The 27,854-nt window shown below is 40.5% G+C and overlaps 1 protein-coding gene and 1 long non-coding RNA gene across 5 annotated transcripts in view; both read left to right on the top strand.

Moving 5' to 3' along the window:
- The window catches only part of LOC110392455, a 52,255-nt gene extending 40,833 nt beyond the window's left edge, over window positions 1–11,422 (top strand). For all 4 annotated transcript variants that reach the window (XR_002434393.1, XR_002434391.1, XR_002434392.1 and 1 more), the window contains one exon: window positions 22–11,422. This is a non-coding gene — a long non-coding RNA (uncharacterized LOC110392455). The remainder of the gene's footprint in view (window positions 1–21) is intronic.
- Window positions 14,748–27,854, top strand: part of TNRC6B (trinucleotide repeat containing 6B) — a 76,405-nt gene continuing 63,298 nt past the window's right edge. Inside the window, exon 1 of the mRNA XM_021384668.1 lies at window positions 14,748–14,971. Coding sequence (XP_021240343.1) covers window positions 14,967–14,971 — 5 coding nt within the window. The 5' untranslated portion in view covers window positions 14,748–14,966. The remainder of the gene's footprint in view (window positions 14,972–27,854) is intronic.

The raw sequence follows: 27,854 nt of genomic DNA, 5'->3' as shown, positions 1-27,854 counted from the left end.
CTGCAATGCTTGCCTTTGCAGATGGAACATGAGGATTTTGTAATGGAGGGGCATGGCAAGACTCCACCTCCTGGTGAAGAAAACAAACAGTGAGTCACACGTTTATTTAAAAAGGGCCTTACCATCATAGTAAATGGTGTGAAGCACTCTTGTTTAAATGTGCTTGGTTGGTTGTTTGGTGCTCGCCCTTTTGGTTCTTCAAATACCCATATTTAATAGTGGATAGTGGCTGGAAAAAAAAGATCAGGATATTGACTTGCCTTAAATTTAAAAGCATTAGAAATATGCTTTGCGATTTCAGAAGGTAAATCAGAATTTGCTTTGAAAGAGAATCATTCTGGAAGCTTAGCGCTCAGGTAGTAAATTCCACTTCTTGTTTTTAAAGTGAAAATGTGTACATTCAACATTTATGTATTTCTTCTTCAGGGAAGTAACTTGGAATATGCTAGAACCAGGGCCTTTCTCTTGTTGTGCAAATGGTAGATTGATTGTCTTTGAAATACAAGCCTTAATTCATTAAAATGTACTTTATTAAAGGAACGGAAATGGTAAACAAAATGCTTTCTCAAGGATGAACAATTTAAGATCCTAGTACTTAGCAGTTTAAGGAAAAAAGCTTGGCGGGAGGGAAAAATGACAGATTTCTATTAGCAAAACGCATGGAGAAAACGGTGTTTCCAATGACTTCAGACTGAAATCCAGTAGCAGAAGAGCGGAGCTTTGTCCTAAATGTGTATTGCAGTAATGGCTGTATTCTATATTCTTTCCTTTGGCTAATACAATGGTAATTTAATGTTGGTATCACAATTGAATGTTTTCCCTGACATACCTTTTGGAACAAGCGAGAAGATTATCTTTAGGAAAACCACAGCACAAATCTTTAATCAACACCCCCTCTCCCTGTGTGCCCAGTCGGATGTCACCTTGTGAACAGGAATTCTGTTGTCTCTTTAATAAGCTGTACACCTGTTGCAGAAAGGTTGGGATTTGACTCAAGTTGAAGGTCTTCCTTACCTTTCAGATCAGCTAGCGACTGTAAGTTAACTGCCTCTGCAACAGTGAGAAAATCTTTCTGAGGTAGCCAAGATGAGCTTGGGGAAGTTCTAGTGCTGAGCAGGCACATTCTTTCCATCATGGAAGTGAGCCAAACTTCTCAAAGTAATTGCTGCTATTTCTTTCTATTCAGACTGCCCAACTTGCTGTGGTACCAAGAGATACAAAGCTTACTGAAGTAGAAAAGTAGAAACTTTCAGAAAGTTCCAGAAGGAGATCAGTGCAGGAATAAAATTTAAAGAGCAGGAGTTACATTTCTGCTCTTCTGAATTATTTATTTCGTTATACAATAGTACGTGTTGTTGTAGTGAATATATGAGAGATGTTGTATTGGATTTATCGTAGTCTTTTGTTTGCTGTCTTATTTTAGGTGCAAGTGGAAGCTATGGTTATTTTACAGTTGACCTGATTTCTAATTAGAGCTTTTCCGAGTGCCTTACGATCTCTGTTCTCCAACACTATAGTTACTGGAGAGTTTGAGATTAGTGATAGGCAGGAGTGATTTTTTTTTTCTAACTAATAAATTTATGTTTTGTGTACCAAATTATAATTTGATAGAAGTCTTAAAGTACAGTTTCAGTAATATAGCTAAGAGATGAAAATAATTTTATGTAGTTGTAGTATAATGCTAGGAGTATTATGTTGTGGGTATTGCTCTTTAAATCAGTCACTTGAATCTTTTTCTACCCACAATCTCAAATTTTCGTCTATCTAACAAAATTGCCTGCCAAGATGGAGCTTAACTCTTGTAAGTGACATTGATCTGGCATCCAGGATACATGGATGATTGTCACACTGAAGTCCAGTAATTTATATCTTTAATTTACTCCAAAAAGACTTTGTTGTCTTCAGAGCTTCTTGAACAGATCTCAAAAGGAGAAGAGGAAAAAAAGCATTTAAAAATTACTTCCATTAAGTATTAGTTAGGCATCCTGCAGTGGGTTTATAAAGGGCCACAGAGGGCCTAGAGCATCTGAAAATGAGGAAGAGCTGAGAGCTGGTACTAATTAATGCAGTGATTAGAAGGTTTAGAGTCAGGCGAACTGATCTGTGTGTATAGATTGATACGTGATGGGATTGCAGCCATTTCTCTATGCTGCCCAGTGAGGCGAGAAGCAGTGAACACAACCTGAAATACAGAAAATTGCACTCAAAATTAAGAGAGAAAGGAGGAAAAAAAAAAAAAAATCCCCAAAACTATGGGGGTGGTCAAGCAATGGAACAGGCTGCCCAGAGAAGTTGTGTTGCAAGATACTTGAAACCCAGCTGGATGCAACCGTAAGCAACCTGCTGTAGTTAGCCCTACTTTGAGCAAAGGTGGGATTAATCATCTCCAGAGATCCCTTCCATCCTAAATGTTTCTGTAGATCTCTGTGTATGTATATTCAGTCGTGTCTTGAATTAAAATCAGAGCTTATTAGTGAGAAGAAGTAGATTGTAAGTTTGAATGCAGAGTCAGATGTTTGCTACAGATGTAGATGCACTAGATGAAGACTAACCTTCCCCTTTCCAGCTGTTCATCAGACTTCATAGTTTACTCCCTCTACAGCTGTGCAGATGGAATTTTATTTTTTTTTGAGCACTTCTAATTTGCATTCCTGAAAAGCTGACCACGCTAATTGAATTGCCTTTCATCTGGGTAACTCTACTGACATTATATTCAGAAGATACAGTTTCAGCAATTGACCTGTGAGGGAATTAACTTGCATCAGAATGCTGGAGGAGTCAGCAAGTGTTAACCTTAGGCAAACCCAGATTTTTTTTTATTTTTATTTTTTTTACTATTTAACTGCATTCCAATGGATTCAAATAAGATTTGAATTGGCAATGAAAAAAACAGAAATAAAAGACACTTCTGAGAAACGTTCAGTGCAAGCAGTAGTTTTCAGCTAGCTGCGGTTTAGTGTGAAATTTCCTTTGCAAAATTACAGCTGTATAGTGGGCTACAAGGAGCTGACATCTATGGGTGAGTTCAAGCACTTTATTTCTAAAATGCAGCAGGCTATTTCAGCTCAGTTTGACTCAGGGATAAAACCTTGACATTGCAAGAGTACCTTCTAGTATTTAAAAAAAAGAAAGGTGTAATCTCACTATTTGCTGTATTGAGGGTTCTTTTATTTGCTGTATTGAAGATCTAAACAGCAAAATGACACTATTTCACAGAGCAAATTCCCAGCTACAAAACTCTATTTTTCAATATTATTATTATTATATTCTTCAACGTACCACCTTTAGCTATGCATTTTTGCCAGCAATGAACAAGAGCCTGTATGCCCCGTTCATAAAAATCTGCACCAGCAGAGGTGATCCACTGTTTCACAGCTGCTATGACAGCGTAATTGCTGTTTCCCATGCAGTCCACCTTTCCTTGGCCTGAATAGATGGAAGTCAGAAGACACCAAATCCAGATTATATGGTGGATATGGTAGGATGGTCCAGCCAAGGTTGGCAGTGTGCTCCACAGTCTTCAAACTGGTATGGGGCCTGGTGTTGTCGTCTTCTTTGGCCCGATTCTGCAAGTTTGAGCTTTTTCCTTAGTCAGTGTCATGATGTAGTGGTCAGAGTTTATGGTTTGTCTGAGTTCCGGGAAATTCAGAAGGACCACCCCTTTCCTATCCTAAGAGAAAGTGCACATCACTTTACCCTCTGAGGACCTCATCTTGAACTTATTCTTCTATGGGGAGTTGATATCGCCACTCCATGGACTGCTGTTTGACTCCTGCTCGTAGTGGTGACACCACATCTTGTCACCAGTAATGATGTTCTCCGGGAAGCTGTGACCTTCAGCGTCCTATTGGTTCAGCAGGTCCTGAGAAGCTTGCATACAATGTCCCTTCTGTTCCCGTATGAGCATTTGTGAGACCTTCATGGTGTAAATATTGCCATATTTGAATGTTACCACCACCGTTCCCAGCACATTGAAGCCAATTTTCAGCGCTATACGCAGTTCTCTGGTAATAATCCACTGATCTGCGTGGATGAGCTGATCAAGAGGCTCTTAATTTCATGGAGTAACAGCTGTTGACAGGTATCACATGGCTGCCATCACTGCTGAAATGCATCGCCCTCTGCCTAACTGTGCTCACGTTCACTGTTTGGTCTCCACCAACATTCAGCAAGTGTCAGTGAATATCGGTGGGTGCCATTTTTTCCACATAGAGGAATTCAGTGGCACTCCTTTGCTTCATCCGCACTTCCATGTCAGACACCATTTTGTCCAACTGTACCTCTGCTGTCCTCTGTCACATGGCAGCAAAATGTAATGAAATATTTGTGAGAAGGCCGCATCACCAACATCCATTTCTGATGTCATGGGCCAACATAATGAAATAGGAGGCATTACTTTTGGAGCAGCCCTCACAGATTGTATACAGGGGTTTTGGACTAGTCATTTACAACATGAGTATAGCTCGTTTAGATTGGAACCAACTATTCTGTAAAGCTATTCATTCAAAATCCTTAGTACGAGTGAAATACGGAACAGGCGTACCCATCTCCAGTCCTGAGAAAGGTGTGCAGTTTCTGCTCAGTGCCAGTGTCTTACGACTGTGGCTGTGCAGCAGTGAGGGCTGCTGCTCATGCTGAAGTCCGCACTTTCATGAGTGTACATGGGCTGCTGAGACTGGAAACGGCTACCTTGAACCATGCTTCTCCTCAAGCCAGAGGAGCTATCCACTTCTCAAGAAATTTTTTGACAGTGCCAGCGAAAACAACATTTTTAGGATCATACTAGGACTTTCAACACAACCTACAAATCCTAATTCAGATTATCAACCCGATTTTGTGTACATAATTTATGTGTCACCTCAACTTCTTTTGGATTTCGTGGCAAACAGTGTCCTTCCTTGGAAGAAACATCAACAGTTATGTTAAAAAGTAAAGCTCATAGCTGATTTTTCTGAGTGTAGACTAAGCATATTAGATAAATGCAGCCTAAACCTGTGCACCTCCCACCCCCTCCAAAACAACAACATCCTTTGACATCCTAACAGGCCACTGCAGAGATGTGAGCTATGTACGTAGCAGCCAAACAGGCTACTGCAGTTCTCTCAACATGCTTCAGTTCTAGTCACAATTCAGACTAGCTCTTGTATTGGCATCCTAGTAGGAGACTTCTGACTTTGACTTTTTTAATGTTTATTTTACTTCACTCAAAATTGAAAAGGATATGGGAGGACAGGAGACCGTGAAACTAAAGCTCGAGCTGAAAATTGAATAGTCTGTCCAACTGAAATTCAGGAATACTTTCATCAGCTTCACATTGTAGAAGTCTTTTTTTACTCCCTGCGATGGAGTGGCAGGACAAGTTTGCATCTCTACCTGTGTGTGTCAGGGGAGAGCCTGAGGCACGGAAAAACATTGCCCTTTGTTGTGCAACTGAGTGGGCAGCAATGGATGAGACAGCAGTGAGTTCTGGAGCTGTAGAGCAGCTATGTTTTAGCCCTAAGACTGGTAAGTCAATAATGTTGAAAAAGCTGGCTTGCACTACTTAAGATACGGTACTTCTAAACAGTGTGACAAGAAAAAATATGCAGAATTTATATACTGAAGTATTTTAAGTGCCAAGGGATTCATCAGTTCTGTTCCATTTTATTAGTTTAAGGTTCTGGTTATTTTTTTCATCTTTTTGTGCCTAAAATTAGAGGTATTTATCCCCAGGAAAACTCTAGTCTGAATATTCTATGCAAATATCATTTAAATTAGGTATTCACTTCTGCAAGCTAGTCTTAAAAATGTTTGAAAATGTTTTCAATTGTCATTTAACGTTTCTAAGATACCGTGTTTCACCTACTCGCTCATTTTTCTTTCAAATCTAATATTACGAGGTAGCAAAACATTTAGTACAGCGTGTCTTATTTTGTCATGAAGAGATACCAGCTTTCCATGTACCTCATCTATAACCTCTGCCATTAGTGTAGTGTCATTTTGCGAGCATTTTCTAAATACGTGGAAAATTGAAAACAAGATGACTGAGGAAAAAGAAACAATTGAGATCACACAGAAAAATGTTAAATCTGAAGGTAAAGTTTCCACTCACTGTTCACTTGTGTTTATCTTGCACCGCTGCTAACATTGAGAGCGGAAAAGATTTGTGGACAGTATGCATTCTACATTTGAACAGTATGATGCTTCTTTTCCCTGGGATTTCATAGCGCTTTCTTCCAGATGTCTTCTGGTAAGAACAGCCTAAGTTTGTTGTTTTTTCCAAGATCTGTATTTGTCTTGCGTAGGAAGTGCACAAAACCTGCTTCTGAACTTGCAGTCTTGTCTGACCAAGAGACTTTTTTCGTATGTGTAGTCTTTCCAAAACAAGAAAAAAGTGCATTTTTGTTGCCATTTGCTGATTTACAAATACGGTATCGCAGATTTCCCAGAGTCGGTATCACCTTGACACTAATGACACTATCGATTTCTCTAATCGTTTAGTTGCAGTTGTAATTTCTAGCAAAAAGGAGGGGAGTTGTATTCTGATTTACCACCGTCTTAAACAGCTGATTGTACTTTGAAGCAGCGAGCATTTGTATCCTGACCAAATTCCGAAAATCCCAGAGGCTCTTTATTCAGACATCACCTCCACCCCCTGCTCTCTAGTCCTCTTTAAGGACTACCTACGGGACACTCCATTAACATCAAGTTCATTGTTCAAGCGGTCTTTCTGGTTTGGTTGCTGAGTGGCTGTTGCCCCTCCCTCTCCTAAGCAGACACTTCTCAGAAGCTGCCCGAGGTAACTGCCTTCTGATGCATCATTTATATGGATGGCTGGAAATTGCTCTCTTTTCAGCTGTACATTGCTGCTGAGATAGAAACTGATGGGTGGCATCTTACACAAGAGCGAGATAAGTTGCTTCCAGGTTGATCTGTGATCCTTCTTTGTTTCAATCTTTAGCTAAAACATGTGTTTCAAGAGGTTTGACTTCTTTTTTCTTGTTTTTATACCGCCCTTCTCCAACAACTACTTGTGATGCGCAAACTTAAAATTTATTATGTCTGTATTAAATGTTACATGAAAAGACAGATCCAAAAATAATTGCCAAATACTCCATTTGTGATTTCTCTCCTACCTTTAGATGGAAGACCACTTACTATAAAGTAGCTTGCTTGAGATGGGCAGGAAGAATGGGCTAAAGAGACTTGAGGACAATTTGATTTCTTGCTCATTCTCCCTACTACTGTTCCTCTTAGTATAACTTTCATACAGAGTAATAAGAATAAAACATTTAGTAGTGTCCTGTAAGTGTTCAGACAAGGAAATCCCTGGAAAGTGTGCTTAGAAGTTCATTAAACAAAACTAGTATTTTCCATTGATAAATTGAACATATTATTTCTGGTTACTATATATAAACGTATGTTTTAACACTTTTTGAAAGAGAAGATGTTGTCTTCCATATTATGTTTATAAAATCGAAGGGGGGGGAAGGAATGGTGTTTTTCAATTCCCTGTTGATGCATTGATTTTTTTGAATAGTTTGTTGTTGAACTGAACTACATGGAAGTAAAAAGGCAAAAGTCTTTCTGCTTGTAGAGGTATTTACTGCTGGGGAAAAAGTGGCTTAGTACATAAACAAGCACTGGTTTTAGCTAGAAAGTTAGTGATCAGTTGCTTGGCTTGACATTTTCAAATCGGCAGTAAAGATGTAAAACGTGAATGTAACTTCATATGATTGTATTTGGATTTATTAGTGATGAAGCTTATTGGAAATGGTCCTGGTTTAAAAAAAAAAGTTGAAATAATTATTCTTTTCAGTAGGATGCATGTTCATAAAATAAAAGTTGGAGTAATTTTGTGTTCATTCTTTAAAATTTAGTGTAACCTGCTGCAAATGCTGAATACACAAATAATAGCAGTAGACTTAAAGATCGGCAAGGAAAATTATTTAAGTGTCAAGAATAATTCTGAGCTCTGTCTCTATATTTGCTATATTACTAGCATAATAGCTGTTTATTACTAGTGTAATTGTGTAGTTGAGAAAAAATATATGGTAGCTACACTAAGCTGGTGCCACTCAGTTTTAGTAAGGATTCACATCCTGGCCTCTTAGGACAAGCCATTGGCATCATAAATGTTTGTGAATTACAGTCCTAAGACATACTTTCAGAGTGTGAAATGTGAGAGGATTTCTTTCACATTCTCTCCAAAGAATAAATACATTCATCAGATCATCTGTATTCTTTGTATGCATACCCAGATGAATGACTGAATATTTATTTCAAGCATATGGAGAGAAGGAAAAGAGGCTAATGGGTCTACCTTACATTAGAATTTTGTTTTCTCCTGTTGTTTCCTGTGTTCAGTAAATAGAAATTTTGGTGACTGTCCACTGTACCTTATAGATGCCATAAATGATAAATAGGGTAAAAAGATATAAATGATCTTTGCATGAACATGGTTGCAATTTGGTGAACCTATCCAGGCCCTTCAGGGAGTGACCATCCACTATTGTAAAATACAGTGATCCTCATAGAAGTAAAGTTGATGTAGAAAATAGAACTCACTGTACAACTAAAAGTACTACTCCCTACGGTCAAGATGGTATGAACTGAAAACTTGTTTACAGAGGTGTTTTGGAACTCCTCAACTGCATTGCACCTCTGTCATGCTGTGCTCTGGTGAGCTGGTACAGTTTCTCTTAGTCTTACCTTGATAGATTTGCTGAACTTTTTGCACTTAATCAACACAGTCATGGTTAGGGGTCATACTAGTTTGCGTTAGGTTGGTGCGTGCATCTGAGTATTTGACAGCACTACAGCTTGTCGAATTTTCTTCATGGGTAGCTAGCTGTTAGTTCTGACATTTCAAACCAGAGGGCTGTACATGAAGGCAAATTACTCAGGAAAGATAGTCAGCTTACTTGGAAAGATCAGTTTACAGATTTTTACTGAAATAAATAATTCTTTTCACTAGAAAGATGAGTCAGATTGAGGAAAGCTTTTCCTACGGTAATCCTCTGAGTATGCATTCGTTTTGAATTATTATGAATATTTTAAAAAATATATTCTTATCGTATTGTGGTTCCTTTAATGCGAACAAAGGAAAATGGGTTGGTGCCAGTTCGAACCAAGATGCCAGAAATTCCTTTGCTCAGAGGTTTCCGGGCCAGTGACTGAACTCCCCACACAAAAACTCAAAACAAGTTAGAACAATTCGTGGAGAAGTACTGATCTGTCTCACCATAAACAAAAAAGGATCTACAAAAATCGAAGTGCAACACACCTTCCTTTTGGGTATAGAAAGAAAAAAAGAGGCAGAAGATCTAGAATAAGACTAATGCTTTCATTCCAGAAGTCTTTTGTGACATCCCGCAAATATTTGTGAGAAATCTGCTTTGCGCAGACGGACTAAACTGAAGTGAATAGGATATATTGAATTTCAGTAGAGAATATGTCTAAAGGATCCATAGAAGGAGAAAGTCCTGCTGTGGTAAAGTGTTTATAGACATGAAAGTTAGTTTTTTCATTAAACGTTCTAACCTTAATGCTTGCTGCTATTACGTTTAAAGCTTCTGGCCTTAAACAGTGGGGAGGGAAGCATTTAACCAGTGAGTTTATTGCTTCTTTTGAGATGCACAGTAACAGCTATTGTTGATGGAAGGTCAGTTGAATCAATCCTCTAACTGGCACGGTAATTCCCATGTTGTAAACAACAATTAGAAAGCAACAGCTTGCTGTGTATATGGGTAGAGTGATAGTCTGTACTATTTCCCTAAACATCTGTTCATACTGAAAAAAAAAAAGTATCATCTTTTCACTAGCATAGATAGAATTGGAGAAAACTGATAAACTTCTAATGTTTCACAGATATCTTGACAGTTTGTACAATTCCAGAAACCCATTAGGAGTGAATTACAATCTCCAAAAGCGAGGAGCTGCTGAGATGAAAGTACAGGAGGAGGTTAATGAATTGCTGAAGTCTCAGAATACTCATCTGTGCAGATTTCCTTGCCCTTTGTGTTAGTGAAGAGCGCTCTCATCATTAGCAAGGATATGAGTATAAGTGATTTCTGAAACTTCCAAAAAGACTCAGTTGGCGTTTGGAGGAGACTTGACTGAAGAATCTGGGGGTTTGTTGTTTTGTTTCCTATCGTTAAGTCTCATGTGATTTGCAGTTTGCTTTCTGTGTATGTAGCTTTCCAAGTAAGTTTGGAGTCTCTTGTCTAGTTTTGCTCAAGGGAGCAGGAGGAGTAAGAAACGACAATATATTTACAATTATCAGTGTGTTAAACATTGATGATTGCCAAGAAAAGAGATGGAAGTTAATTTCCTACGAAAAGAAGGGCTTCAGAGCAAAGCAAAAGATTATATTTTCTGGCTATGTCTGTTGATAGCTCATCATCATACGTGTTTTGAGGCTAACTGCAGCAGGTGCTATCTTTTGCCTGGGTTGGGGGTGCTGCAGGAGCTGCAAAACAATTATGGGAAGAGTCTGCATAGGACTCATGTGCTAGAGGGGCCTTGGCATCAAAGGAGAACTGGATGTGCAGGAAGCTGGGATTAGCGTGGTAGAGATTCAGCGATGTGTGACAGAGACTGGTAGGAAATGAGTTTTTACTTCCATTGTTCATGGAACAACTTTGTTAAAAGGAAGATAGAAGGCTTTATCCTTCCCCACTTCGGAAAGGGCATTTGAGGAGATTGAACAAGTGGAGGCATAGCGATAGATTATTCATAGGCTGGACAGCAAGGGAAAGTATTGTGGCAGATTAAGGAAAAATTAGGTGGAAAAGTGGGTGTTTGCAAAATCCTCTGAATGAAGTTTTCCTTCTAAGTTATCCTTCTGTGAACGCTTCATTAACGTATAGATTCAAAACTTTGTCTTGGCCTTGAAGTAATGAATAGTTCTTAATGTGCTGCCAACTTTTTGGGTCCTTCACTCTTCTTTTGTCCCTGGTAAGAAAAGAGTTCAGACTTACACTGTGGTTCCAAACCACCGTTGCAATATACATTCTGCATACTAAAGTTGGATACTGCATTCCTAAAATGTGTTGACAAGTGTCTTTGTGTATGGGATGCAACAAGCAGTTGTAACCTTTTCAGAAACTGTGCAAGCTTTTCCTGCATTGGTCACTTTTAGTCATGGTATTTTTCTGCATAGAAAGAAGCTGCACTATACTTTGGCTACTGTAGTTTAAAAAAAGAGAAATAAAATACCAGCCAACTCTGTTTTCACAATTCTGCAGCATCAAATATCTCACTGCTCCCTAAAGCTGAAGGAGGAGAAGAATACATAGTTTTCCTTAGGAATGAGTATTTTGTCCTTGAAGAATGCTCGGCCACTTCAAAGTCTGAACTCCTACAGAGGGGGGGGCATCTCTTGAACAATGGCTTGTGTGCAATTGCTTTGAAGACTTCAGAAAAAAAAAAAAAAAGCTGATAGTTGATACAGCCAGATTTAGCTATTGTCTTTGCTTTTCAGAACTGTTAGGTACTTGGTACCTCTGTTTGGAGAAAATAATTAAAAGGTGATGTGAACTATTTGATATCCAGGACAGAGCAACTTGACAGACATCTACCAAATTTAGGAAGCAAGATCCTTTGGAATCCTGATTTTGAACTTAATGTTTTTAATTGTTCTCTTGAAGTAAATCATGTGGCATATGTTAGAGCACACAAGGAATTGTTAAGACTTGTAATTCTATTCCTTAAATTAAGTGGTTTTCTGCTTGCTTTTTTATTATTAGACATACTGCAACTACGTGCATATATATCCGTACCCTAAGAGTTGCATGCTTTAAACTTCATCTCAGGAAAGACAAAGTGACCTTTCTAAATCCCATTAACTTGATGAAGTGAACAAGCTGCAGTTGGTGCTCGCAAGCACGGTAATCCAGGTCAGTTGATCCTCTGGTGGCCACTCTTCCTGCCTCTGTTACAACACCCACTTTCTGGGTTTGGTCTGGGGAAACTGAGCTGATGAACTGCAGTAGGATGGAGGGCCTGTAGGCCTCAGTTCACTTTGGAATTTGCCTCTGATACTCTGGGAAACAAATTCTTCACTAACAGAAAAGAAGAAAGTTGGTGAGAAGGCATTTGTGCTATGAGAAACTTGCTAATTCCTCAGCAGAAACCTCAAATACTATGTCCTCAGCTGACTTGACGTTTCCACTTCCATTACATCAGCTATGGAGAACTTAGCGAGGGAATAAATAAGTTTTAATTTTGTCACCGCAGGTAGCATGGGCAACACAGAGGGCCCAATGGGAGGAGTGCTGTTAGGATGTGTGGAAGGGTGCAGCCTTCAAAATAAGCAAGGTCACATCAAACTGTAGGACTTAGAGCAAAAACAAAATGGTAGCCCCGCAGGCAGGAAGTTTTGCATTAGAGCCAAATGAACCCGAATCCTTTTAAAACAGCGAGAAGATCTGCACATCAGCCAGGACCTGGTCTCCTTGAGGTGACCTCTGGAGAGTATAGTTGATAGTTCATCTGCTGGATGCTGGAGCATCCCTGTATACATACAGTTGAAGCCTAATTTAATGGTTCTGTATCCAAAGATCACCTAGAAAGTTTGTTTGTATCTAGAACCAAAATGCAGCTTAATGTGAATTTAAAAAAACACTCTCCTCCTGCCTCAGCTGGTAGGAGCACAGAGAATCCCTGGCTGTAAGCATTCCGTGCGCGTCTGCTCATAGTGGATGCTGTCCTCATAGGAGCACTGTGAAGCTTTGTCCCAGTTTCTAAGATGCTTTATGATCCTTAGATGGAAGGTGCTTAGAAATGAAGTGTTTGTGATCAGGTACGTTAGTATATAACAAGGATATAACTTTTTAACACTAGCCATTAACAGAGCTGTTGGCATCAGAAGGCGTAATGGTTAGGTTTCCAAGTGCAGCGGCCATCTGAAAAGGGATGTGCAGGTCTCGTGTATCCTTTTTTAAAATAATTTTTTATTTTATTTTTGCTGGAGTCAACTCTCTGAACTGTCATACTGCTGCTTCTCCTACCGCAGTGTTGGTTGGAGGAACACTTCATTTCAGCCAGAAATAAAAAAGAAACACCTCCTCTTCTGTGCTGTGGGCAGACAGGACTTAACCAGTAAGCCAACAGGAACAGATACAGAGCTGTGTATGTAGAAGTTGTTGGCTTGGTTGATTTTTTATATTAAGAAAAGGAATCCAGAAGTTGTTTCCTATGGAAACAAAACATGGGTGCTCTTCACCTTGTCAGTGGAATCCACAACTCTTTATGAAGACAGACAAGGCAAGATGACAGAGAGGAAGAAGCACAAGGTAAAACAGGCCCATTGCCCCGTGCGTTTTTGACAGAATGCTAAGTTACTTGTGAAGTTTCATCCACGCTACAAAACGCTCTCTGAATAGTGTATGCTTCTTGATTGTTGGCTTCTTCCTCTTAAGAAGTTTTCCGCTTTTAAAAGCTTTGCATATTGAACAACAACACGACAAACTTCATAGCAATGAAGTAGAAGGGCTGCTCCGAAAGTAACGCATCCTATTTTATTTTGTTGGCCCATGGCATCAGAAATGGATGTTTGATGGTACAACAGTAGGGGTTGAAGCTTCCCACCAATATTCCATTACGGTTTTTTGGCACGTGACAGAGGGCAGCAGAGGGGCAGTCTGACAAAGTGGCATCTGATGTGGAAGTGCAGATGAAGCAAAGGTGTGTCACTGCATTATTCCATGTGGAAAAAATGGCACCCACCGATATTCATTGACAGTTGCTGACGTTGGTGGAGACCAAACAGTGGATGTGAGCGCGGTGAGGCGGTGGGTGGTGTTTCAGCAGTGGTGACAGCCATGTGAAAGGCAAGCAGTGTTCCGGATGGCTGTGAACAGCTGTTACACCATGAAATGCAGAGCTTCTCCATCAGCTCATCCACACAAACCAGTGGATTGTTCCCAGGGAACTGTGGAGCACATGGCCAGTGGTGACTGGACTGTCCTATCACACCCACGGTACAGTCCAAATTTGCAGCCTCCTGCTTTCCATCTGTTCAGGCTGAGGAAAGGTGGGACTGCATGGGAAACATTTTCCTAGTAATGACTCTGTCATAGCAGCTGTGAAGCAGTGGGTCATCTCTGCTGGGGCAGATTTTAAGAGTGGAGTGCAGGCTCTTGTTCATTGCTGGTGAAAATGCATAGCTAATATGTTGAAAATAGTGTGCTGTAGCTGAGAATTTTCTATTCTATTCTCTATGAAATAGAGAATAGAAGAGCACAACAATACTAATTTTCACGGAAGAAAATAGGAGGCATTACTTTCAGAGCAACCTATGTACTTGCACCTGTTCTAGCAACTAGGCTGAGTGCTGGCTGCTTGAAGACTTTCTGGCACCGTCAGCTCCTGAAGGGAGATCTTCCATGTCTTGAGAACAGGGGGCTGGCAAACTAGGAGAGGATTTCGAAGTCCAAATAGCACAGCTTGGCTTTGGAGGGAAGTGAAATTATCTGTAGCTTAGTGCATGCATCCATCCGCGTCATGGCCGTGCACAGCACGTGCAGCTGCAGCGCTTGCTGCAGTTTTTCGGAAGGCAGCGGCGTCGGAGCGCCTCCCGAGCCGCCGCCAGCCGTCTCCCATGGGCGCGTCTCCAGCGCGGGGTTGATTCGGGCACGCGTTACCTGTCGGGCGCGCTCCGTGCGCGGCCCCTTTAAGGCGGCGCGGGGTCGGGCCCCGCCGCGTGATTGACAGGCCGGCGGCGTCACGTGACCGGGCTCTATTTGAAGGTCACAAAAAGCTGCTTCCTTTAGAGAGAGGGAGAGCGAGGGAGGGAGCGGGAGAGCGAGCGAGGGAGGGAGCTCACGCCAAAATGGCCGACGGAGTCTCTGCTGGCTTCTGAACATTTGAAATCGAAAAAAAACAAACGCGAAATCGTTTCGGGATCTTTTTTTTTTTTTTTTTTCATTTCCATTTCTACCTTGTATGCCTCAACTCGCTGGATTTAAGCACTGCTGCACTTTATGAGGTTAGTGGCTCCCTTATATTTTAATTATTGCGATGAATTTTTTTTTTAATTTTTTTTTTTTTTTTTTTAATCACCCATTCGTCGGTTTTAAAGAGCCCGACCCGGCCGTGCCCGGCGCGGCTCGGCGGGTCCCTCGGCGCGGTGCGGGGCTCCGGCGGCGCCTGCGGAGCGCTCCGGAAAGATGGCTCTGTGCGAGCGCGGCTTCGGGGGCGATTCGTCACGTCAAGCACCTGGGCGGGCGGCTGCAGCTCCTCCGCGTTCCCCGAGCCGCCCGGCTACCAGATCGTACAGAAAATCTCGTTCTGTTTAAATGGAGGCTCCCGAAACGGCCGTTTCTTCCCCGCAGCACCCCAAGCTCTTCAATCTGCTGCAAAAATTTGCATACACGGAGCCGGGTTTGCATTCTTCCTGCCGCCGGCTCCGGCGGGGACAGATGGGGAAGCGCTCGCCGCACGCCGGCCCTCCTCGGGAGGGGGCACGGGGAGAAGCGCCGCGGCCCCACGGCGTGCGCTGTCCTAGCGGGGCTCGGCGCGGCCCGGCGTTGCCCTCCCGTCCCTTCCCTTCTCTCCCCTCCCCCGCGGCGGGCGAAGCGCGGCGCTGAGCGGAGCGGCGCTGCCCCGGCGGCCCCGGGGCCCTCTCGGCGGGTTCGGAGTGGGGAAGGCGCGCTGGCGGCTGCAGGGCGCTGCTGGTGTCTAGTGCTCTTCGGAGAGTAAGCGTTTCTCTCTCTCTGTTGGTAAATACAGGGGAAAAGCTGCGTTTTCTCGCCTTCCCCCCGCCCGCTCTCGTACTAGCAATTTAAAGGCAAGTTATTTTTGCATCTCCCTCCAGAAGCGAGCAGAAAATTAAAGGGAAATAGCTGAAGCTTGCTGAGCGCAGGCACCTCCCCCTGCATTGTAGGAGTGTGATGTAATGCTCCTTCTGCGAGGTTAAATGAAAAAATCTCTCGGTGGCGGTGCACGTTCTTCATCTCCTCCTGGTAGGTCCTCTGGTGCCTTTTGCATTGGATGTTGAAGCAGCAAACGATGATGAAAATAAAAGTGCGAATCTCCTTTCAGATTTTCTGCTTACATCGATTGTGATCGGCAGGTCAACTTTATAAATCCCCAAGATGGATCGTTTAATGCTTCTTTGTGGCCTTATATCTGCACGGCTGAATCCAAATAGAGGAAACACATTGGTCTTGATTGTAGTCTCGTAGTATACATCAGTTTTTTCCCTCCTTTGGCTATAAGATATTTTAAATATGCAGTATATGGATTTTTCTCTTGGAAATTAAAAGGTGTTTTCTTTTCAATTAAGGTGAGCCAATTAAAAAGGACACTCAAATTTTGGTCTTAAAAAGTTTAGAGATAATGGGTTACCCAGTTCCTATGTAAGATAACGTGCTTTCTTCCTGCTTAGGATTAATGAACTTAATGGAATCTACTCTCATGTTGGTAGCATGTACCTGAATGGGAGAATACTGTAGACGCTCTGTGTCTTTGGCCTGGTGCAGCCTGGTGGCTGAACCTGCTTTTGTTATTCAGAGCCGCCCTGGGCTTACTGGAGCCCTCATGTAGCCAGGATACGCTGACTGTACCTGTTGATTGGCAAACTTGAGAAGTGCAGTTCCCAAACACAATGTTTCAGGTAGGATTCCTAGGTTTGGCACTCGCTTGACCAAACCGTCAGTTACATAGTTCCAGTGGTACTGGCCGTAGCACAGAATGGTTGAGCTGTGGGGCGTGTGAGCTTTGTCCTGGACTGGTAGTGCTGTGAGATGTGCCCTTCTCAGGACCTGGGGAAAGTCCTCGCCGTTTTTTGGCCTTCATGCGTTACTCTCTGTTGTGCGCTGTCAGAGCATGTAAAATGCTAATGTGTCTTGATGGTATGGAAATGGGTTATGGGATATTCTCTAATAACTGCAGCTGTTCATAACTATGGAAGCTGTCGTGGATGCTTAATATAATATTGTAAGGTAATCACTGAAAATAGTAGAAGCGATTCCAGAACGTAGTCTCTGTCCTTTAAGTAGTTTTCTGAGACAATTTTTCCTATTCAGAATGTACTAATTAAAAGTTAGTCATTTAAATCTCTTTGAGTGATCGGAAGTTAGCGCGGGGTGTGTTGAGGACTCTGCAGCCCATAGAATGGTGGGGTTTTAAAAAATACGGGTCTAGGCAGTTCTCGGTGCTGTGCATTCAGTATGCCCCTGCAGTACAAGGGGAACAAAACTTGGGTTAGATCCATTTTGAGGGACCCGACATGAGTTGCAATTCCTAGATGAGAATTTGAGCATTACAGCGGCGTTGTGTTGGGGAGGGCGAGCCTTCTTGCTTCGTTCAGCTTACAGCATTGACAGTAGCTTTGGAAGCTTGTTTTATTTTTCTGTTTGCATTTCTCTGGCAATTGTTATTGGTGTTTGCAGGAATTGCTCTTTTTTCCGAGGCAGACTGTTTCAGTAGACTAAGAACTGTAGCGAATTCTGTAGTCAGCAGAGCCCCTGGAGTTTTGTGCTCTATGTCTGAGAGATAATTGACGAGAAAGGCCTTATTACCACTGAGCTTCGATATACAGGAGCCTGCAGCTGGAATTGAAGAAAAAAAAAAAGAAAAACAAGTGTCTGAAAAATGTGTGCTTGCTTTTTTCAGCAGCTTTCTTTCTTATTATTTTTTATCCTTTTTACCTCCCACTGGGAGAGAGGGAAAAGAAAAACAGAGAAACTTCAGAAGGTCATGCAGTCTGTGCTGCTGGTCTCAGCTAAAAACCTTTTCAGACTTTTGTCTTTGATTTATTAATATATGGCTTTGTAGAGTAGAAAGCATCCACACCTACAAGTTAAGAAAAATCCGCTGCATGAGTTAGCCTGCTGTTGGAAGAATATTTTTATTTGTTCCATTCCCGTTCCCTTAGAAAATTTTATTGTAGCTTGCACCTTGAAGCAGAACTCCTCAATTTTGGTCATAATAGAAGTACTTTCCTTTTGCTGACCTGGTTGGAAGGTATTGCCTTGGTATTGTCTTCACTTCGGCTAGCAGTTGTGTTGTGACTGAAAAGCAGGAGGGTCTTTTTGTTTTGGTGTCGGTGTGTTTGTTTGCTTGAGCTGATTAAGAAGAAACCTGCCTCTTTCTGAAGAGCTGCTTCAGCAGAAGTCCCAGGTTCCTATTCAGACAGCTCAAAAAGTGAGACAGGAATAAGACATGGGAAGTTCAGCTCTAAAAAGCTGTGTTTCAGTTTTCCACCGAGGGGATCAGATGTGGATAACTGAGTTCCAGTTTTGTAACCTTTCAGAAAGTCTGGTGGAGGATAACGTGTAATAGCAGGACAGCAGTAAGTTGGGTTTCCACTTAGCAGAACTTTGCCGAGGAAGCTGGTTAGATAGTAAGTGGCTAAACGTTAAATATTTGGCTGTAGTTGTTGCCGCAGAATTAATTTGATACACGGATCTGAGCTTCATTTTAGGTGAATATGAAGACATGTTGATTCTCAAAGCAAGGCAACTTCAGTATTTATTTCAAGAAAGGGCAAGTTTCGTTGCTAACTCAACACTGGAATTTAGGTGATATGATTAAATGTGCCACGTTTCAAATCTGTGTCAGACTGTCTAAAGTGAGGTGTCGAGATAAGACTTGGCCAGTTCAACGTCAGGGGCATTTGTGCCATGTGTCATGGAGATGAAAAATGCTGCATACTGGAAGCATTTCCCTATTGCTGTAGTGGTGGTGCCTTAAGCGTTTTGAAGGGCACAAGGGAAATGGTGCCTTCCTCTGCCTGCGCTGAACACCAGCTCTGGAGCTGTTCATCCAGCGCTTCTCACTGCTGAAATTGTTTTGCATTTGTGAATCTGTTTCTAAGTCAAGGCAGCAAAGCAGTTTCTTTTTTGTAGAGACAAAGCATTATATTTTTGGAGCGTTGCATATGCAAACTATGTTTGTTTGTTTTTTTATAGAGATAGTGCCATCCACACACTTTTGAAGCGAGTTCCCAAAGTTTTATGGATATTGTCAATTAAAGGGATGTTTTCTTTTCTCTTTGTATTGTGTGTGCTGGGTTATAGTTTAGGGCTGAAATGCTTTGGTGCTGCTATAGTTCTGTACTTGTAATCGTTTCAGAGAAGTCATGGAAGAACTGGTTGATCTAATGTTGGGATATTATATTATGGGCAAACCTTGATTCTCCTTCAAAATGTTTCAGAACCACGTTTGATTAGGCACTTTGGTCATGTGGGAAAACGTAAAACAAGATCTAAACCCTAGTGTTATTTCAGGTATGCAAGAGAAGATGCATTAGTAGAACAGGTGATATTTGAAGGCAGAGCAATGCAAGACATGTAACACGCGATGGAGAAATGTATGCTGATAGACCTGGAGAGAAAATATGGAGGGGAGCCTTGTAAATGGCCGTAGGTAACAAGTACAATAGCTGAGTACTGTTTTCAGTGCTACAACTTGCCTGAGTTTAATTAAATGAATGTTTATTTATGTTAAGGAAAGAAAATGATATCAAAGTGCTTAGGCATCTACAGGTGGAAAAATGCCATTAGAGTATAAAGCACATGTATTCATTCATATTTATGTTAAATGGGACTTCCGTAGTAAAATCTAGGTTTGGAACTTACACAGACAACAAAGCCAAAACAAAACATCCAGATACAGCTGTATTTTATTCCGTGCCAACAGGAGAGTGGTTCTCTCTTTAGGCTGGTGCCTTTGCAAGACTTCACAGCAGTTTGAGCAGTAGATGGGGTCAATACTTTTTGAGGTAGTTCAAGTAAGAGCAGCAAAACGTGACAGAAGAATGTAGTCTAGAAAACGCAGAAAAAAGCTCAAGTATTTTCTTTTTTTTTTTTTCATCAATGCATACATGCCTTGAGAATGAAACAACAGAATCTGAAAACCAAATGGAGATCGAGCAGAAGATTGTCTTCATTTCTGAAGCAGAGAAGGGTTGTTTTTTGTTGTGTTTTTTTTTTTTTTTCCAACAGAACAATGGAGAAATCACTTCTAGCATTCTCACTATTTTTTTTTCTTTAAACACAGCATTTATTAGCGCAGAATGATCGTAAGCTACTGTCTGTCTGTGATTTCACAGTGGTGGTTTGCCACAGCCTCTGTATATACAAGTGTATGCCTGACCAGCTGCAACGAGGCTGCTGGAATTGAGTTGTTGAAGCACATTCAGACAGTAGCCTTCGTAGGTGCTGAAGTTTTTAGGCTAGCTGACCTATATAAAAGCAGGAAAGGTTAGATATGTATTCTGTTAGTGCCACTTAACCATTAATTAGGCTTCAATTCACTTGTCCCATTTTACATGTACTCTGTGGCAGATACACACAGATGTGTTGTCATCATAATTCAATCTGTGTTTGAGGACTTGATTATGCCTGAGCCATCCAGTTCTCCGGGGTGTAGCGTCCTACATCGCTTAAACCTCCCTTAAAGTCTAAATTCTGCGTTTCCCTTTTATTTTTTTTACTGATCTGAATTTTACTATTTGTAGTAAAAGACATTACAGCATTCAAGTGTAGCTGCGTTAGCATTCTTGTTGAAACTTTTTTTATTAGCACTTATACAATATGCAATCAAAAATACATAATTTCAGTTACATAATCATACTGGATGCGGGGCCCAATTTAGAACACGTGAATTCTGAATTTATACTCTAGACATACTTGTCTACAAAACAGCTTTCTTTGGCAAGAGGAAGAACTACTAGTGAGAACTTAAAGAAAGTGAGACCGATGTATTTTGATGTGTCACTTTGCCAGCTAGATAAACAGTGGGATTATGCTCAGTTTTCTGCTCTGAACAATTCACAGGGATAATAGTTCATCTAATCACAACATACAGATGAACGTTGGTATTTTATTGTGTGGAAATTCTGATCTGGTTATTCTTGCTGGATTATTTCCAGGCTTTTGTGCCTCTTGCCGGAGAGAGTTTGAGGTCGGTAAAAGTGACTTTCTGCACACAGAGGGGAAAATGGGGGCGGAAGGAATCAGAATGTAACAGGCATCCTTTGCTGACTTGTTCACGTGTGCTTCAAGGATTGGTCATCCCGTGAAGCAGAGAATAGTTGTTAGATTGTTTGATCCCTATGTGAATTTTTAAAAACTAATTCATTTATGTTCTATGGAGGCTATAAATAAACCTTTCCTTGCCTTTACTTGGGTACCATTAGTAGCCTGCTGCTTTATTCAAAAGAGATTTTACGGTAAATAATTAATAAAAAAATAAAAGTAGTTAAAGTGAAAGTAGATAGAGGATCTTGTATTTAAGTTATACATATGTCATCATCTGTCTAGTTCTCTTACTCTTTGTGGGTATGGTGACAAGCTGATGAGCATTGATTGGAATCTAAATGCGGATCAAATTCAAACTGTTTTTAAGTGTAGTTGGTTGACCTGAGTTAAAACCCCAAAAGCTTTTTTAAAATTTCTATACAAGAATACACCAGCTGGAGCTACAGAAGTCATCTGTAGCAATGCTAATGGTAATTGTAAATTAAATATGCTTGGGTTACAAAGTCACATTTCTCATTCTTTTTCAGGTTATGTTCAGGTTATATCATGGTACGTCTTAACCAGACCAAATGATGCAGAGGGAGAATGTGGACAAGGCATTAGGGTGATTTTTGTTTGCTTTGGTTTTTACCTGTGTCTTGTAATCCTGTTCAGGGCAGATCTAGATTACCCTGGCAACGGTGCTTGTTAACCAGTGTACAAGCCTTGCAGTTGTATTTGTGTTTGCTCCATCTAACAGGAGCACGCGGATGGTCGTGTGATGCAGGAAACAGAAAACAAAATCTCATTCGGATAAAGATTGAATCTTGCTAATAATTGTTCATACGTGTTTCTTCAAGGTGGTATTTCTCCAACTTTCCAGGGTTTAATCAGCAAATATATTCTGAAAGCCACTGTGATAGAGCAGTAACACGTTAGTAAATGACCTGGAACAGAAGAATTGTAAATCCTTTACGCGGGTAATATTTCACAGCTTTGAAACGTTTTAGTCCTCCTTGAACACGTGCTGTCTGAATTTGCATTTAACCTCCTCCTCTTTGCATGGGAGCTATTCTGGAACAGTTGTTTCCGATGAAGTCTCTGACTGTTTTTATCTCAAAATAAAGCAGTACTCTGAGTTCATCTGTGCTGCTGTTGTGTTATTAGCTGGGAGATAGTCTTAAACGTATCACTTCCCCAAATAAATTCTGTGTCCTGACACCAGAAAAAAACTATAGGAGGTGTGTTCTTATCAGATTTTAGGTAAAACAGGATGCAAAAGAAGACAGTAGGTGGAGGCTACGCTAAATCCTAGGATTTAAGCTGAAGGCAAAGACTTGCATTGTTGACTAACATACCATAAAACTGAGTTGCTTTGTTCTTAGTCTAAGCGTGCCTGCATGGTTCGGCTGAACCGGCCGGCCTTTGGAAAGTCAGCCTGCCTCGATAAGGTTCTGAGGTCAAGTCTTCTCCCGGGGTGTGGATTTAGAAGCACTGTAGGCTGTTCTAAAGGTGACGGCTGTGTTTGCGTGACCGGTTCATTGGAGTTGAGGAAAAGCTGAGGCTCGCTGCTGTCAGTCTCCATGGCATTCTGCTTCATCAGATAATGGGAAGTGAAACTTCTACAGCAGACGTGCAAGATACTAAAAGCTTTCAGTTTATAATTTCTCTTGATCTTTTTTCTTAAGAAAGCTTATATTTGAAATGATAGTTTAGTTAGTGCTAGGTATTTCAGTTGAGGTTGAATTGTTTCCCTACTGCACATTCCTAGGCCATTTTCTGTTGTTAAAGTAAGATTCTTAAAATATTAGTTGTTGCAATTGCTTGAGCTGAAGCATTGCATGCCATGTGTACGTTTAATATAAGCTGTTAAAAACAGATTTCATCACCCGCTCAGTAGATTAATAAGAACAAGGTCGTAGGTTGTTCAGCGCTGTAAGTTAAAATTGCTTTTAGGGCAGATTTCATTTCATCTTGGTTTTTTTGTGTGTGTTTTTTTTAACAAAAATGTAAATCATTACTTTCTAATAATCTGTTTTCCATTTTACTATCTTTTTTCTTTTGATATTTGTGAGTATATAATATGTGTTTATGTCGTGCATATTAGCAGTTAATGCATTTAAAAACTACTAAGTATCAGCTGACACATGGAGATTGCTTAGCAGGCCTTACCAATTACAGCCATAGTGGAAAAATTGCTCTCAGTTTGTATTTTGTTTGTGGAAAAGTCTGCAAAAACAAAGCAAACACCATTCTAGAAGGTAAGCGTATGGATGGAAGGGGAGCAGCACAGAAACGCAGAGGCTCTCTGAGGGCCACACAGCAAGGCAGTGGCAGAGCCAGACTTGAACTCAGAAGTTCCTGGCTTGTGGCCTGGGGCCCCAGCCAGTCGTGCGCAGCTGTATTGAATTGTGAATAGAGAGATGCTTTCTTTTTCCCAATGCTTTATGGGAACAGAGCTGATTTAAATAACATTATAACGTGGATTAAAAGGTGGAATGGTATATTTCACCTTTCTCAAAATCTTGAATGCTAAAAGTTCTGCGTTTAAGCTTGCATTTAATGATTGTGGATTTCCACATCTACTGAGGAGTACGGCTAATGTAGCTGGGTCATAAATCGTAATAAATCATAGTGCAGGGTCTGGAGGTCAGACTAAAGGCTTCTGCTGCGAGTAGAGGTATTCAGGGCTTAAAAGCTGCTCTGCATGCTACCTTGAGAAATCCTAACATTAAAAATATGCATAAATAAATCCCTGAAAAGCAGACAATTTCCTTTGATGTTTCAAAGTACAAGTTAAAGTCTAGTTCAGACACAATCCTCCTGAAGTATTTATTAAATTCACGTTCTATATTTAACGCTCACCAAGTTTTTAATGAGGTTTTACATTTTGTTATCCTTCATTGAATTATGAAAGGCTTTCATTGCGTGAAACTTACAGAAAAGAGAGAAAACCTCTGTTGATTTTCTGTAGATTCACAGACTGATACTTCATTCCTGGAGTAGAAACTTTGATAGCTTTTATCGAATGACAGGTTTGGTTATTTGAGGTGTTTCCTTTAGGTAGGAGACCTTGATTTAAAATTTCATTCTGTGGAGTGATTACAAGCTGTTTTTCTGTACTGTTGAAAATCTGGACAAAGATTAGCAAATCTGTTTTGATGGTAAAAGGGACTTTCCCATGCAAAAGTTTGTTAGTTCCAAGCTGTAATAGCAGAAGAGGGCTCGGGTTGTGTTTTCTCAGGTGCATTGTTTATGTACTTACATTTCTTGCAATCTGTGGCCCTATGCAAATGCATAGTAAGGATGTTTTCCTGAATTATTAGCATGGCACCTGGTTGAGGAGACGAACAAAGCCAAAGCAAAAAGAACCAAAATCAACTCACCGCACTGCCCTGATGTTGTACCTGTGTGCAAGTTTGCTTTGTTCTGTGGAAAATAAGAAAAATCTGAAATGGATCTTAACAACAACAATAAAAAGGTTCAGGTGGATGAAGCACATGAGCCTTCCTTGCTCAACAGGGCAGTGTGACTGTCTCTATTCAGAAAGAGCTGTTACTGGATGCTGGTGCACTTTGAGGCTGCATCTAAAACTTTTCATTCATAGTGACAAAAATTACAGTAAGTAATCAGTATTAGTGGTCTGTTTCTTGTTGTTGTTTTTTTTTTTTTTTTTCCTAACTTGCTGTCCTTTTCTATGCACCCTTCTAACTGAACCAGGTAAGAAACGCTCTCTGCAGTAGTTTCCCTTTCAGTTTCAGCTCTTCTGGTGTTTACAAGTCCCAGTTCCTTTTGGCTGTGGCTTCAGAAGATGTTCATACTGGATGACTGTCAGGTCTGTTGTGCAGTCCTGGGCCACTTAAGGGGTGGACGTTGCTGTGACAGTTCTTGCTTTATTCATTTATTACAACTGGTAGTACATTAGAGCTAAACCGTGTAGTTCTTCCCGGTAGGTCTTCTGGAAATGCTAAACTGAGTAACTAAACTCAGCTGCTCATCAGTATACAGAGTAGAGTGTGATCTCATTAACACCCCAGAACTGTATTAGAGACTGGGTTCTAGCGATTGTGACAGAGACCTGACTGACTGAGTTTCTTCATTCTGAGCTGTGTGGACCCTGATTTAGATGGGTAGATTAATCAGTAGCAGATTTAAGTTCTCATTTCTGTTTTTAAAAGAACGTGTTAGCAAGAGCAAGCTTATCAAAGGCCTTTTTAACTAAGGATGTTGTTTCCTGCAGTTGATCTTGATTAAAGCAGGTCTGATCCCTTGCCTGAAATTCAGAATTTCAAACACACATGCAAGTGAATTCCCTGCCACTTTTACTCTGCAGTCATGCTACTCTTTTTGCTAAGTAGCACTGTCCATTCTCTCAATACAGTGGCGTCATAGAGAGTTAGAAGCTTTGTGCTGGCAGTATGCGCGGAAGCATCAATAAGCCAACAAATTAGATTGGAGGTTCTAGTGTTTAAAGGGCTTTTCCTTCAGCAGGAAATAGTCTCCCACACCAGCTTATGCATTTTAACCTTCAACTTTATATAGCAGCAAAGAGTTGACCTGTCTTTATGCAGAGCCACCTTCCGTAAAGAGGATAGAGAGGTAATTTAACTTAGTAGAAGAGCAGTTTTTGTGGAGCGTCTTACATTCTTGTTAAGTATCGTGTAATGTTTTGCCCTAGCATCTAAATAAAACAGAACTGCTCTGTTCCACATTTTCACAAATGGTATCAGTGGTAGATGGAAAGATGTAGCTATTAAAGAGTGGAGAAGTCTTCAGATGCTGTCAGCAGAGATAGGAATTACTTTGTAACATGAAATGTGCAAACTGTTTAATGAATCTGTGCACTGCATGCCTTAAATGGTTTTGATCTAGCAGCCTTCTCTGTTAGCGGTGGTGTTCAAAATGAGTGCATGTTTTTAACTGCTCAGAAGTAAAAAAAAAAAAAAAAAAACATTATTAGAAATGTTTATTATTAATTAGGAATAAGATGCCTATCGTAGTGCAACAAGGTAAAAATTACTTGAAAGTAGTACGTGCTACTTGAGAATTTAACAAGGCAAATCAGTTGAATGTTAAAACTTCAGAAATGTCATAAATGGTAAATATCATTTCACTGTATGTTCCACCTCAGTTTTTCAATAGTGACTTTACGTATATATTGTCTGTATACCACAGGTAGTGCTCTTCTATACTTTCTGCCTTCTAGGTGGCAGTTCCGTGGCCTCCTCATTTTAGATTGTTGTCTGGATTACCTCTCCTTTTGTGATTTATTTCCCTCTCCTATAGGAAAAAAGAGTGGTGCGTGCCTGGGAGGTGACCCATAGCTGTGCTGTGTATATGGTTTGCAAGTTCCTGTCATCTTAGAAATTTTCTGTGCCAAAAGAACTTTCTTATGTGAGTTTCCATGTTGTGAACGAATGTAAACTCTTTGGGATACGAATAACACTGAGCCAATTTAGTTTACAAGGGAAGATTCTTCTTTGATGGTGATGTATAGTTAAATTGTAATATATTTCCCTCTTACTTTTTGAGGGTGAATGAACAATAGATTTTTCGAGTGAATGGTAGATCCAGTCCTCAGGTAGGCTTTTTATATTTCCAAAAATTTTGAGGTTATTTTAAACCATTGCATTAGAAAAGAGCAGATTAAGTGGAATTGAATTTTGTAATGGATCTGGTAATGTATCTGTGAATGACTTGTGTAGCACCATTTAAGCTGCAAGTTGTCATTTCTGGAAAGAGATAAAAGGAATGATAATCCTCCATCCAGGTTTTGGAAATCTCATCCTCCACACTGGGCACCTATAGCAGTAATTCTCAGGTGAGTGGCTGCTAAGATTGGGCAGACATCAACTTCACAGAAATAACAGCGCGGTTAAAACTTTTTTCCTTGATTGGAGTCTGTCCTCAGTATAGACAAATGCCCGAGGATACAGCGAACGCTTTTCACTTAGACTTTTTACAGTCTTTGCTTAAGAAATAAGGAAATGATTGTTTACTCAGCAATTAGTGAGTTTCATGTCTCGACTGGGTGGTTTAATCTGTGCTTTATTTCCAGAAGGCATGAAACAAAATTGACTTTTTTTTAATCTGCAGCTAGGGAATGGTGCGTATTATCAAGTCTGTGAAAAGGGATGATCGAGAACACATCGTCAGAACACAAGAGGTGACGATGCTCTCTGCCTGCAGATGGATTATTTTCTGGAGTTGATTTTGTTTCTACCTCTTAAGTGTTGTGGCTAGTTAATTTTAAATAGCTGTGTTAAATAAGTATGATTGTTTGGCCTGCAGTATGCTGTTTTCCACAAGAAGAGACGCTCCACTTCTTTTATATCAGGTAGCACTAAATGGGTGTCATTTTTCAGGTTACCTGTAAAGATCGGTGATAAGATCTATGCACAGTATTGCCATGTTTAGGATGGTTTTGTATTTTCCCATTTAAATTGGGCAGATGTGTGATTCAGGCAGGTGTGTGCTTTATTATGAGGCAGTGGCTGCTCTTCATGATGGTCTTGCTCCATGGATTGTGGTAACTGTTGATTTTTCTTTTTAAGCAAAAACATTCAAGTAGACAGTAGTATTTCTAGTGTTAGCCGTGCTGCTGGCCCTTGAACTTCTCCTTGGAGCGATCTTTAAAAAAATAATAATAAAATGCATTTGTAATTGGACCGTTGTGGTTTTCTGTGATTTACAAAGCTCTTGACTTCTAATGTTGTCTCCTGTAATGTTTCCTATGGAGAATGCTCAGTTCTTTGTATCCTTCCAAACGTAGCATGCAAAAAAGAAAAAAGGTTAAGAAAACTTAAACTTTTTTTCATCCTTTAAATTAGGGATTATTCTGTTTCACTACAGTAGCAGTTAGTGCAATCAATTCACTTAAACATGAGGAGAAAATAGAAATTA

The sequence above is a fragment of the Numida meleagris genome, chromosome 1 (genome assembly GCF_002078875.1).
Source record: "Numida meleagris isolate 19003 breed g44 Domestic line chromosome 1, NumMel1.0, whole genome shotgun sequence".
Lineage (NCBI taxonomy): Eukaryota > Metazoa > Chordata > Aves > Galliformes > Numididae > Numida > Numida meleagris.
Note: the sequence above shows the minus strand (reverse complement) of the source record. Positions and strands in the feature narration are given on the sequence as shown.